Genomic DNA, 12,427 nt, shown 5'->3' with positions numbered 1-12,427 from the left:
CAAACTCGCTAGACGCGAACATTATTGAGCATATATGGGATCCCTTGCAATGTGCGGTTCAGAAGAGACGACCCCTCGTACTCTTACGGATTTATGTACAGCCCTGCAGGATTCATGTTGTCAGTTCCATGCAGCACAACGTCAGACATTAGTCGAGTCCATGCAACGTCATGTTTGTGCGATATTTCTGCATGCTCGCTGGGGCCCTAGACGAACTTAGGCAGAAGTATCAGTTTCTTTGCCTCTTCAGTGTATAAATGAATAGATAACCCTCTGAACAACGATATGGATAAGAGAGGCATTTGATTTTAGTCCATCACTTGGTCTTGGCTGGCAGGCATAGATATGAATGGGTTACGACGAGGTCGATGGTGATCTTCCATTCGGTTGTTCAGATGTGGTCTACAGGATTGTCGATAATCAGTATGTTCCCATGCAACTAAACATTGGGCCACTGTAATATATGAATGCCGCAAAATGTGATTATTGCACAGTTCAACCAACCAGCGAAATGGAGACCCAGAATGAGGTCACTTACAAATCGCTAGCTGCTTATAATGCTTCAGCATGCGTACAAAGCATCTCTGCAGCCTTAAAACTGATCACTGAACATCTGAGTCTGCTCACGGCCCTTATACAGTCTACGAGGCCTGGTAACAATACTCAACACGATCAACAGTAATGGGCTTTTGTATCCGCTTTCCCAGTCACAGAGCAACAGTTGTGCTCGAATGAGGTGTACGTTAACAGAGCTACAACGAAATCTGGCGGTGTCATCTGCGTGTAAAATAATGTTCGAAATTCTGACTTGTAAGAACAAACTGGCTGTTGCAGTCGATTTCTACATCTTTCTTTGGCTCCATAGGAAATTTAATAGCACATCTTTCATTCCCCATTTATTTCTCTCCATTCACGATGCATGTGCAAACTGTGCTTATCTATTTGAAAAATCAGTAATTGTCTTCTATTATTACCACATTTGCTTTATATTATAGAACAGTTAAAACCATGTTGCAATTTGAAGAGATCATATGTATTCGCTGTCTGCCCACTTCATCGTGTAATGGAAAACTTCTTACTGCAGACAGTTGTTACTGGACAGTGCCAGAAAGGCACTTTGTCGAAAACTCATGGAATTGTAACGCTTAGATACAGCTGTAAGCTCATAAAATTTAATTGCTAGGTTTTGTACATCTATTTGTAGTATGCAACGATCAATGTTTGCACTGTATCATATGTAAATTACGACTTTGACAAGTAGCAGCGATTGGTATAACGGAAACGTTGTCTTGGCTAGCTCTAGTCTCTGTGCTGGAGTGATGTGTAGCCTTCAGGTGGCCCCCACTGTGGACGGACACAGAGGTCGCTTCCTTTTGTGGTGCGGCATCCGCATGGCCCAGTGGTGACTCCCACACAGCTACTGTGCTGTTTGTCGTGTATCCACTGGCCGACGTGACACACAGGAGTGTGGAAACTGACGCTGTCGCCATTATGGTCCCAGGGCAGAACCAGTTCCAGCCCCTGTGTGCTCTCATAGCACGGGAGCGTTGCTGGCATTGGGCAAGCAAAAGTTTCAGGAAGAGACATTGCAAATGCTAACAGCTTCGCACAACTTAGTATCACTGGTGTAATGCAACCTTTCCTATATTTGTTTCCAGTTTTTCGTATTTTGAGTTGATTTAGATGTTATTATTCGAGACAAAAGGCACGAAATAACACAAAGAAATTTTTTTAGCACTGATGTTTACCATCTGTGCTTCCTAAAGTCTGGTTCCTGATCCCTAACATACACGCTACAAAATCTGATGATCACTGAACCACGTTAAGTCCACTAAATGGTTTTTTCCATTCCAATATCTGTGTGATTTACCTTCTTATATATTGAAAACATGCGGTCCAATAGTTTTGGTATCACTCCAGCCCCTTGCATGCACCTTTCACATGTGATTTATTTTGTACAGACTATTGTTTCCTGTGCTGAGCTGCTGGTAAGAGGAAGTCATGAAATTGTGTAAACTGATTAGCTCAATTGTAAGTCATCCATCTTACTGAACCCCCTACTATCGTTGTCAGTGCGTGTTCTACTATTCATGTGTAGGATCCATCTCCAGTAAGCTGCCCTCTATTCTCCATGTGATACACACTCCCAGGCAGGGACTCTCTGCAACTCCCAGTCACTGGAGACGGCAGCACTACCCCCACCTCTCAGCCCCACAGCGACCATGGCGGCTTCCTGTCACAGGTGGCACAGGTGGTCTCCCCACGACCCCCCAGACCAGTCCCCAGTCTGAGTGCGCCGCCGTCTCTCCGCTACCATCACATCACGTGCGCTTTGTCAGCCTTCACAGTGCAACCTGTGTGGCATTAACCAAGTGTTTTTCTCACAAAGTCTAATGCCACTTTGTCGCGTTTTTGATAAAGCTGGAGTTATGGTTCTCATCGTTAGAGTAGGCAAGGAGAAAAGTAATTACGCACATTCTTCAATGCTTTCGGTGTGTCTTACATTCACTTCAGAACACAAGTGAGTCAATCAGTGCAGTTACACAAGAAAGCTGCTACGAAACTAAATTTCCTCTCCAATGATAGTGAAAGTACTTGTGTGTTGGAGGGCATTTTTGTTTTCAATTATAGTTTTCTATCTTCCAAATTAATCTACAGGGAATAGATTTGGAACACGGTTTTTACGCATTGCATCCCCACGAAACTTTGACATTATGGGAACAAATGTATGTTAAAATAAGTCCATGGCTATTCACGAAAGGAAATGTTGAAGGAATAAGGAGAGTGGAAATACAAAGAAAGCAACATACCACAGTGTAATTAAGATATGCCATATTGTGCTGCATGTGTCTTTAACTGCGTGTATTTCGCATACTTTCCTTTAAATCATGCTTTCAGACACTTCCATGTTGTACCGTACATGTATGTATATCTCCTGCTTATCACAAGCAGTTGCCCCACAGGGAGTGAGATAATGGCACCAATGGGAGGGCAGAGTCAGTGGAAAGCGCTGGCCTACCATACTATAGGAGATGTATGTGAGGTCCTCTGTTGGTAGTGTTCAGAAATCTTTCATTGAAAGATCAGACTCAATGGATATTGGAGTCTGGCTAGTCACGCTCAGAATGCCTGACAGTTAAGGCAGCTGCTCGTCATAATGAGGAAGTCCAGGCAGTCCTATTGTGGTTGTCGGTGAATGGAGATGTTTGCGTCAATATGCATCTGACCAGTTGTAAACACCCCCTACAGCTGAGGGGCTTTCACAGATGTCCTGACTACAGTTCCTTTATTCATTGCACAGCAGTTTCTACGTAAATACATCCTAATGATGACTTACCTTTTTTTTTTAAATCAATGCGGTGGACACCAATATTTGGCTTTATGAATAATACATCAATCTTACAGTGAATATCGGATCCCAACATCACGTCATCGCCAATGCTGTTCATCTTAATATTACAGAAAATGCATTGGGTACCAGGCCCAGAACTGACAACACTGACGGTAATCAACATGCCTAGTGAATTGAACAATTAAGTACCGCATAATACAATAGTCTCTGATACTACTTTGGTCAGGGGGTAATATGGGATCTAAATAAATGTTTTTACTTTAATAAGTGCATAGTAAGATATGTTTGGCTGGATTTAAAAAAAAAAAAAAGAAAAAAAACGTAGTCTCTCCTATGCAGTGATTCAAGGAATTCTAGTCTTGATTACATAGTACCATCAACCATGTGTGGCTAGCCGATCTCATGTACTTGTACATTTAAAAGCCTCATGAGGATAGATAGGCACATATCACACCAGATAGATATGGAAGAGACAGAACGGAACAGGACGCTGCCAGGTATTCGTTAAAGTGGGCACATGGAGACAGTGTGAATTATTTGCCACAAGAGAAGTTGCATGATACAACAAACAAGAAGGAAATATAATGGAAGAGATTAAAGAGATGCAACATCGCGAGGAATACTTCACAAAAAGTCATGAAAGCGGTCAACGAAAGAAAACAAAGAGTTATATTTACCTGAAACACAATAATCAATGTTAAACTCGACTTCAGTCAGAAATTAGACATGACAACGGAAGCACTTTACACCACAAGAACACCATACAAAAAATAAAGAAAACTTCCAGGAAGCAACCACAACAGGTCACCAAAAAGCGAAAAAACCATGAGCGGATTACCCCGAGGAGGAAATATGAGTTACAACAGAAAATAAAACTAACTGGCACAGCAGTTTACAAAAGGAGCGATAAATTCGTTGGCAATAAGGCTAAGAAAATCATTTTGGAAAACATAGCTCAGTAGTTTGAAAATGGAATGAAAAATTGGTTGGCAATGAGTCATGGAATATCAGTTTGGATAGTAGGAGATATGTTGAGGAAGAGTATGTAGGAATGATGCCTTGAAGAATAATTCTGTACAGCAAAAATAATGTCAAGATTTTCGTCCCTGGTGGGCGGTAGAGTGTCGTGTGGACCATTAGAACATCTTACAGGCGTTGGAAGACTAAAACAAAGTGTTTTAAAAATAAAACCTATCCAATCGTAAGTAAAAATACAAACAATGAAAAAGAATGTTTGCGCAAGAAAGCGAAGCTCCGTGTTCTGACCTTGATGGACAAATCGGAGGAGTGTGGTGTCAGCAAAATGGTCTCCAGCTGTTGCCGGCTCCCTAGACGTCAGAGCCGGTATGTCTCAGTCAGTTGCCTCATGGCATGGCCGCACTGTTTGAGGCGCCATGCACAGATAATGCGGCCACTCACTCCAGAGGTTCGAGTCCACTCTAGAGCATGGGTGTGTGTTGCTCTTAGCATAAGTTTAAGGAGAGTGTACGTCTAGGGACCGATGACCTCAACAGTTTCATCCCTTAGGGATTCACACACACACACACACACACACACACACACCCACACACACACACACACATAGTTAGTTGGCATCATGAGGCTGACTGCATTTCATCCCAGGGCTCTCAGCAAGGGAATATCCTGGGCAGTACCAGAAATCAACCCCATGTCTTCTACATACCTCCAGATATGGTGACCACTCAGCTATGTAGGCAGACATGTTTACACATAAACATTATATACAATTTCCTTACAAGAAGAAGCCAATAAGAACCAAATACTTGGTCATTGCACGGTAAGTAACCTAGCTGACGTGGGTGAGAAGGAAATTTCATTTAGAGATGGAATAAACTGTAATACATCAACAGTTTTGAAAGACGGAACAGGCTTAGTGGCATGGCTGCAGAATCTGTTATTAGTTAAAAAATTTCACACTCGTCTATAGAAAATAGAATAAGTGGAAATACACAGCTAATATCTTTGACCCAGCTCTGTCATTAGGGCAACATTTAAACGGCGTGATACTCAAAGAGATACAGATGCCAAACCTTAATGTTAATGAGATAAAATCTTCGGATATACACAATGTTTGAATTTCATTGTACTTATACAACAGCCCACAGCAGGATTATATGGAAAAAAATGGAAATGAGCGTCTAGCATTGTTGGCTGGGAGGCCTCATCCAGGGAAGACCAGCCTTCAATGCAAGTCTTAATTCAGTCGACGCCATATTGGGCTACATGTGCACCGGTGATGAGGATGAAATGATGATGAGGACAACACAACACCTAGTCCATGAGCGAAGAAAATCTCCAACCCAGCCGGGAATCGAACGCCAGCCTGCTGCATCGGAGGGAAGCATGTTACCATCCAGCTAAGCAGGCGGACTTATAGAGAATATAGACACTTACTGATGAGACCGCGATGTTGAATGTTTCCTGTTCGCGTTGCAGGAAGTCACGTGGCAAAGAAAGTAAATTATTGGAGGAGAGACGAATAGGGAAGAATTTAGTGACATTGCAGGCGCATGTTGGTAATGTGATCTATATAGGTGATTTTAACAAAGGGCAGTTTGTGATGGCCCTGCGTCTGGTAACGAGTGTCTCAGAAATGGCGAAGCTTGTTACTCACTACTATCGATAGTACTTATAGAGATTGGTTGAAGTACTGTAGAGTAAACGACAAGGTGTTGGGCATCGATGACCCATCTTAGAAAGTGGAGGTACCTGGCTTGCCCGCTCCGTAAACTTGGATAGGTATCGACCCGTGGCACATCTGTCAAAAGAGATCAATGCTGTTGTGGGGACAAGTGGTTTCGAGCTCACCTTTCTGCATACACTGTTGAACTTGCGGCTCCATAGCAGACGAATCCTGGATATTCCCACGTTCACACAGTGGCGTCGTCAGTTGCGGTTGCAATGCACACAGGGTCACTAAGATGGGACCACAGATCAATGGACACGTGCCGTCTGCCGTCTGGTCGGTGAATCACGTTTCATGTTACACTAGGTCGATAGTCGTGTCCATATGCACTGTCATCCAGGCGAACAGTTACATGAGACAACACTGCACCATGAATTCGGTATGGTGGGGGCAATATTAAGCTCTGGTGGACATTCACTTAGGCTTTTGTGGCACCAGAGGTAGTAATCAAAGGATGCGTAGCAGCTGCAGACTACATGAACATTGTGACACCTTAACTTTTCACGGCGAATTGAATGTTCAAGTAACTTACGGGTTTGCTTCCAGGTGACATCGTCGAACACCGCCGATATTTCGACAGGAGCACACCCTGCCATTCTCAAGGCTGGGCAGGATATACATTCTATGATGCTTCGTGTTTTTCGCAAAGGCGATTGAATCTCGCAGTAGAGCAACAGCCCATATCATAACTGTGGTGCAGTAATTTGAGGAGCATGATAGTGGACTGACACATATGTACTGACTGCGAAATTAATCAATCTGAACCTTGTGGAACACATCTGGGATATTATTGGACGCCAGCTCCACATTCACAAACTGCTGGCCCACAGATGAAGCGAATTCTTTAATCTGCACATAGACATGGCTGCTCTCATCGCGTATTGATCGACCTCCAACGACGAAAAAGATACCATGGCACAAGGATGTACTGAATGAAAACATCTCTGTTTCACGAGATCGTTTTAACGTAGCATTGTGCAAATGATGACAAACTGTTAACACAGGAACCGCATTGTCATGAAAGATGACAGAAAAACACGAATGAATGTTATTCTATGTGCCTCCATGACATGTACAAACAATGAAATAACAAACTAATTATTTTTGAAGACTAAGCGGACAATTTCTATTACCAATATATCACCATTAATATTAGAAACGAGGTAAGCCGCTGTGAGAAAGAATGACAGTGAAGACCAAACATCAGCATTACAGATTAGATTGGAGACTAAAATGGCAGTGCAGGCACCAACAGAACTGTTAACGCGTGAGGACGGAATGCAACTTCAGATCTTGCGAGAAATTATGTACAAGATTCTTTAGGCATCACACCACCCCAGATGTGAATCCAGAGACAACTAGTGTGCTGGCGTAAGCTGGCGCCAGCGCTCCACGTGGCACAGAGGTTGCAAGAAGATCTATAATAGATACTGGAGAAAGTGTGCCTATCAGGAGAGAGGCCAAAGACAAACGCGCTAGAAACGCGCCGCCAACGCCGTGTAGACCATCAGTATTTAGATCGCCGCCAGGGACCGAAGGGCCAGTCAGTCAGTTGTCCAATGAGTCAACGAATCGACCCTTCAGTCACAGCGAAGTACCACAGTATCGTACATAATGGACTGGTACTTCAACATGAGTGTGGCCAATGTGAACTGTTACAGAAGAGCTTATACCACAACACCTGGACTATCTGAAGTTAAGTAACTTCTTGTTCCTGTGAATATAGAACCCCGTTAATACATGTATGCAGTTTGTGAGGATACCGGCCAGCAAACAAGGTCCTCTGCTTGCTTCCCATGGTACGAGCCTACAGAGAAAACGAGGCGACACAAAAAGTAGAGCATCTGGAGGATATCGTTGCAGATGAAATTACTGTGGCGGATAACGAGAGTGGACTACTCGATTTTGCCAAATATCATCAACGATAAACAAGAGAACATTCATAGAATACTTTTGGACTTTTTTGAGCAGTTATCTGCGAAAATTGTCACATAGTTTTTTCACATGCACGAGCTTTTAATCAAACCAGTAATTCTTACGATTTTATTGACAGGCTGATGGTGCTCTCCCAAAAGAAGTAAAATGGATCATCACCTCAATATTCTATATTGATACTATTACTCAATTCTGACTACAAAATCGACATTCTTACAAAACAGTGCACTAAAATTGCTTCTGAAAGGGAATCTAACCCCATAGAAACACTGTGCTACAGCAGTTAAAAGCAGGTCATATCCATTGCGGAATGTACAAATACATTCTGAATCTCACCTCAATCTACAAATCACAAGTAGCATATTTTGCTTGGATTTTGACAACTTGAATGATTTATTTAATGTTTTAGTTACTATGGCTATGAGAAAAATGAGATTTAGTGAACAGGTGACAAATATGATGTAGGTTGCTATAATACTGTAAATTAAAAGCCTGATTCGTCAAATACGGCTGCTGTCAGCAACATCACACGCAAATGATGTGGAAACACTTCTCTAAACACTTAAAACACTTGAGATTTCCAGCATGAGGACGATATCTCAGGAATGAAATCAGTTTGCGGACCTACAAGTAGGAAGATCTGCGTGAAATGAAATAAGTTTTAAGTAGATACGTCTAAGTGACAAGGGGGGGGGGAGTAATTGTAAAAAAAATGTCAGGTCATCAGCTCATGAAACTAACATAAACATGAAGTTGAATAAATTGAGGAGAACATCCTATTGGGACGTCCATAAGTTCCCAAGCTGAGAAACATGGTCTCAGTTAATTGGGAGCAAAAATATAAGGTATTGCTTGGCACGATGAAGGACTATGACATGATAATTTCGGACAATGCAAATCAGTAACCTTTATAAATCCATACATCATGCATAAAATAAATTATTTAGCAGCAGTCCCTCCACTGTCCACAGCATGTGCTAACAGAAGAAAGGCTGTGGTGTTTCAGTTCCCGAAGGCTGCATTTAGTACCACATCGATACTGAGCACACAAATGCTGGTGGCAGTCACAAACGCTGGAACTCTATCAGTGGCGCTGAATATCGCTGAGGTGAAGAAATCACAGCAAAACAACCACAGTGCTATACAGAAATATCTTTCATTTTAACTGTAACTCCCCAATAAAGATAATACAGTCTTTCAGAAACTCGTCCACCCAGAACATCTGTTGAATTGGAGTATGGGGATCTCGTGATTGTGAGGCAGCCAACTCATCAGGTTCCAGTAACTGCAGAGTAATAATGGGAGCACATTGTAGACTAAATCTGATCATAGTCAGTTTGCATCTGGTTACCATCCCAACAGCAGGAGTCATAGATAAAACGGCTGCACGTGAACCATACTAACTGCTCCTTATTACAATGCCCGATTGGACAGCTTGGGGTCTGCATCATATTTGTAGGGTATTTTTGAATTTGTGGATATGACTTTTACCTCTATCAGTGGTATTTAAAAAAAAAAGGAGTACCATTTGCTGGTATTCCATCATATACCGTTAGTCCCTGTGAACCGCTGCACACACCATAGGCAGGCAAAAGCACACAGCCTCCACTGGGGGTATACCTAGTAAAGGACTGTGGAGATCAAAACCACTTCCAGGCTGTTGGCCACTGCAGTCGTTCACAAATAACTTTCCCTGTATCGTCATTCGACAGGAAAGAGTCAAGAAGCGTTACACAGATTCGTCACAATATTAACAGCCATTCCAAGTATAAGAACTGTATGATTTTCTGTCGAAACAACTACATCAGGAACATCACATAAATGTAGTATTCATAGAACAAGAAAGCGGGGTGGACTGATTGATGGATACTGGATTTCTCAGCTGTAATATGTCATGTGGTAGGATAATAACATGAATTTGTTCTTTATCACCTTTAGATTAAAAACAAATTGCTACGTCTTATTCAGAAGGAGATGCAAGACAAAGTTTGTAGAATCAGATTGTGGTTATTATCTGTTAGGCTCATTATGGTAAATCCGATACGCGCAAATGACATGGTGCATTTCTGAGGACATAGATCAATGGTAAGAAGTCTACAGCGTGTTCAGGAGGCCAAGATTTCCTTGGAGCAGAGCTTCGAATCGTGATCTGGCAAGTGCTACAAACATAAATTTGCTATTATAACCTGCAGATTTTGTTGTTGCCTACAGACAGATAGCACTGCAAGAATTTATATTCAAATTGTGTGTGTGTGTGCGTGTGTGTGTGTGTGTGTGTGTGTGTGTGTGTGTGTGTAATAGATAGTATCTGTGAGTGCTCTTATTTTGCAAGCACTTTGTTTGTTAAGTGACCACTTGTGCATACCTATGTGCCTACAAAGTCTTTCTTTATAGGGGCAGAGCAGAAAAGTTACTTTCACTGCTGTATCTGAAATATTTCGACCAAACAGTTTTCTCATAAAAAGTAGCTTTCTCTGTTTGATTAAGCTGTTTCAGGATATTTGGGAATAACTCTGCTGATTTTTTCTCCATAACAGGAAATATTCCTTAAATATCAAGGGATGTGATTAGCTTTTTGTGCTGCGTTTCCTTATGGCAGAAGGTATTAGTGCACACAGAACACTACTAGTGGCAGCATGACGTAGCTCTTTCAGTCAAGGGCCGTGACTGCTTAACACTAGCATCTGGTTTTGAAGTAAGTTAGTGTAGGGAATGAATGTGAGAAAATGTAGCGACTGAACTTCTTGAGAGATGCGGTGTGGGAAATATAATTAGGAGTGAATGAAGGATTTGAGAAGACGATACTGCTGTGGTTATGTATCTTAAACTACCAAGACTTTAGGCTACTCTGGGCTGTAGAAGGGAGAGAATTGTAGATTCATTGGTTGTCACTGCGTGGATGTGTTTTCAGAGGTCACAGTCCGTGACTGCTTAACACTAGCATCTGGTTTTGAAGTAAGTTAGTGTAGGGAATGAATGTGAGAAAATGTAGCGACTGAACTTCTTGAGAGATGCGGTGTGGGAAATATAATTAGGAGTGAATGAAGGATTTGAGAAGACGATATTGCTGTGGTAATGTATCTTAAACTACCAAGACTTTAGGCTACTCTGGGCTGTAGAAGGGAGAGAATTGTAGATTCATTGGTTTTCACTGCATGGATGTGTTTTCAGAGGTCACAGTCCTGCTCCTGCGATTGTTTTCTTCATGATGTCTTCGTGTTTCTAGTAATGTATGAGAATATCTCTGTATTTTGCAGGAGCCTTCGTGGAGAGGAGAAGGACCAGAGACTGATCCAGGCAGCTAAGGAGGGGGCAGTGGAGGAGCTACTGATGCTGCTCAGGGCTAAAGCAGATCTGGGGGCGACGGACGAGAACAACAAGACAGCGCTCCACTGGGCGGCCGCTGGGGGCCACACAGTGGCAGTGAGGTGTCTGCTAATGGCAGGTGCTGACGTGGGTGCGAGGGACAACTCGCTGCAGACTCCCCTGCATGGGGCTGCACTGAACGGCCACGCGGCTCTTGTGCAGCTGCTGGTGGCGTCCTCTGCCGATCCCAACGCCAGGGATGAGGATGGGTGGACGCCGCTGCACTCTGCGGCATTCACAGGACAGGCAGAGGCGGTGACAGCACTGCTTGAGGTAGGGGCCAACAAGAGGGTCGTGGATAACATCGGCAAAACCCCGCAGGACATTGCCAGACAGTACAACCACCAGCAGCTGATAGACGTGCTATCATAAAGCTAGCAGCCTCACAAATGTCTGTGAAATAAAATAAATGAAGATTTTTGACAATACCCTTCATTTGTCTTAGAATAATGCAAACAAAGAAACTGCAGTCGTCCTCTGTATCCATATTTATGCAACATTTGTAACTACTGTAGGAACATCAAAAGAATAATGATAGAGGGAGACATACACTGGTCAACCAGAACACTCTGACCACCAACCTACAACCAATATAAACACAACAAAGCGGCAGCAGCGCCACATGGCGACGAATGGCTGCCAGTCATGCACTTGCACAGTGCTCCTAGTATCAGTGTGCACGCTGTCTGCGTGTTGAATCTGTCTGAGTTTGATCGAGGGTAGTTTGTGATTGCCCAGAGGTTCAGCTCGAGCATTTCGGATACTGCACGACTTGTCTGGGGAGTGCCGAGGAGAGTGTCTTCAGCATGTGATGAAACGAATGTGAAGCTACGTCCAGGCGTCCTGAGGTTGGGCAACCACCCCTCATCATGGATGAATGTCGTAGGCTGGGTAGATTCGTAAACCAGGACAAGCGGCGATCTGTGGGCAGAGTACAAGTGGGTCTGAACACACAGTGCACCAAACACTGCTAACAATGAGCCTCTGTAGCCTACAACCCATGCATGTGCCAATGTTAATACCACAAAATAGGCAACTGTGACTGAAATGAGCATGTGACCATTGGC

General features: G+C 43.0%; 1 protein-coding gene across 2 annotated transcripts in view; it reads left to right on the top strand.

Moving 5' to 3' along the window:
* LOC124553919 (ankyrin repeat, PH and SEC7 domain containing protein secG-like) overlaps positions 1 to 11,788 on the top strand; it is a 63,703-nt gene extending 51,915 nt beyond the window's left edge. For both annotated transcript variants that reach the window (XM_047127944.1, XM_047127943.1), the window contains one exon: positions 11,252 to 11,788. In XM_047127944.1, the coding sequence (XP_046983900.1) occupies positions 11,252 to 11,732 (481 nt within the window). In that variant the 3' untranslated portion in view covers positions 11,733 to 11,788. The remainder of the gene's footprint in view (positions 1 to 11,251) is intronic.
* Positions 11,789 to 12,427: the final 639 nt, after the last annotated feature.

The sequence above is a fragment of the Schistocerca americana genome, chromosome 11 (assembly GCF_021461395.2).
Source record: "Schistocerca americana isolate TAMUIC-IGC-003095 chromosome 11, iqSchAmer2.1, whole genome shotgun sequence".
NCBI lineage: Eukaryota > Metazoa > Arthropoda > Insecta > Orthoptera > Acrididae > Schistocerca > Schistocerca americana.
The sequence above is the reverse complement of the archived record's forward strand: the minus strand, read 5'-3'. Positions and strand labels throughout refer to the sequence as shown.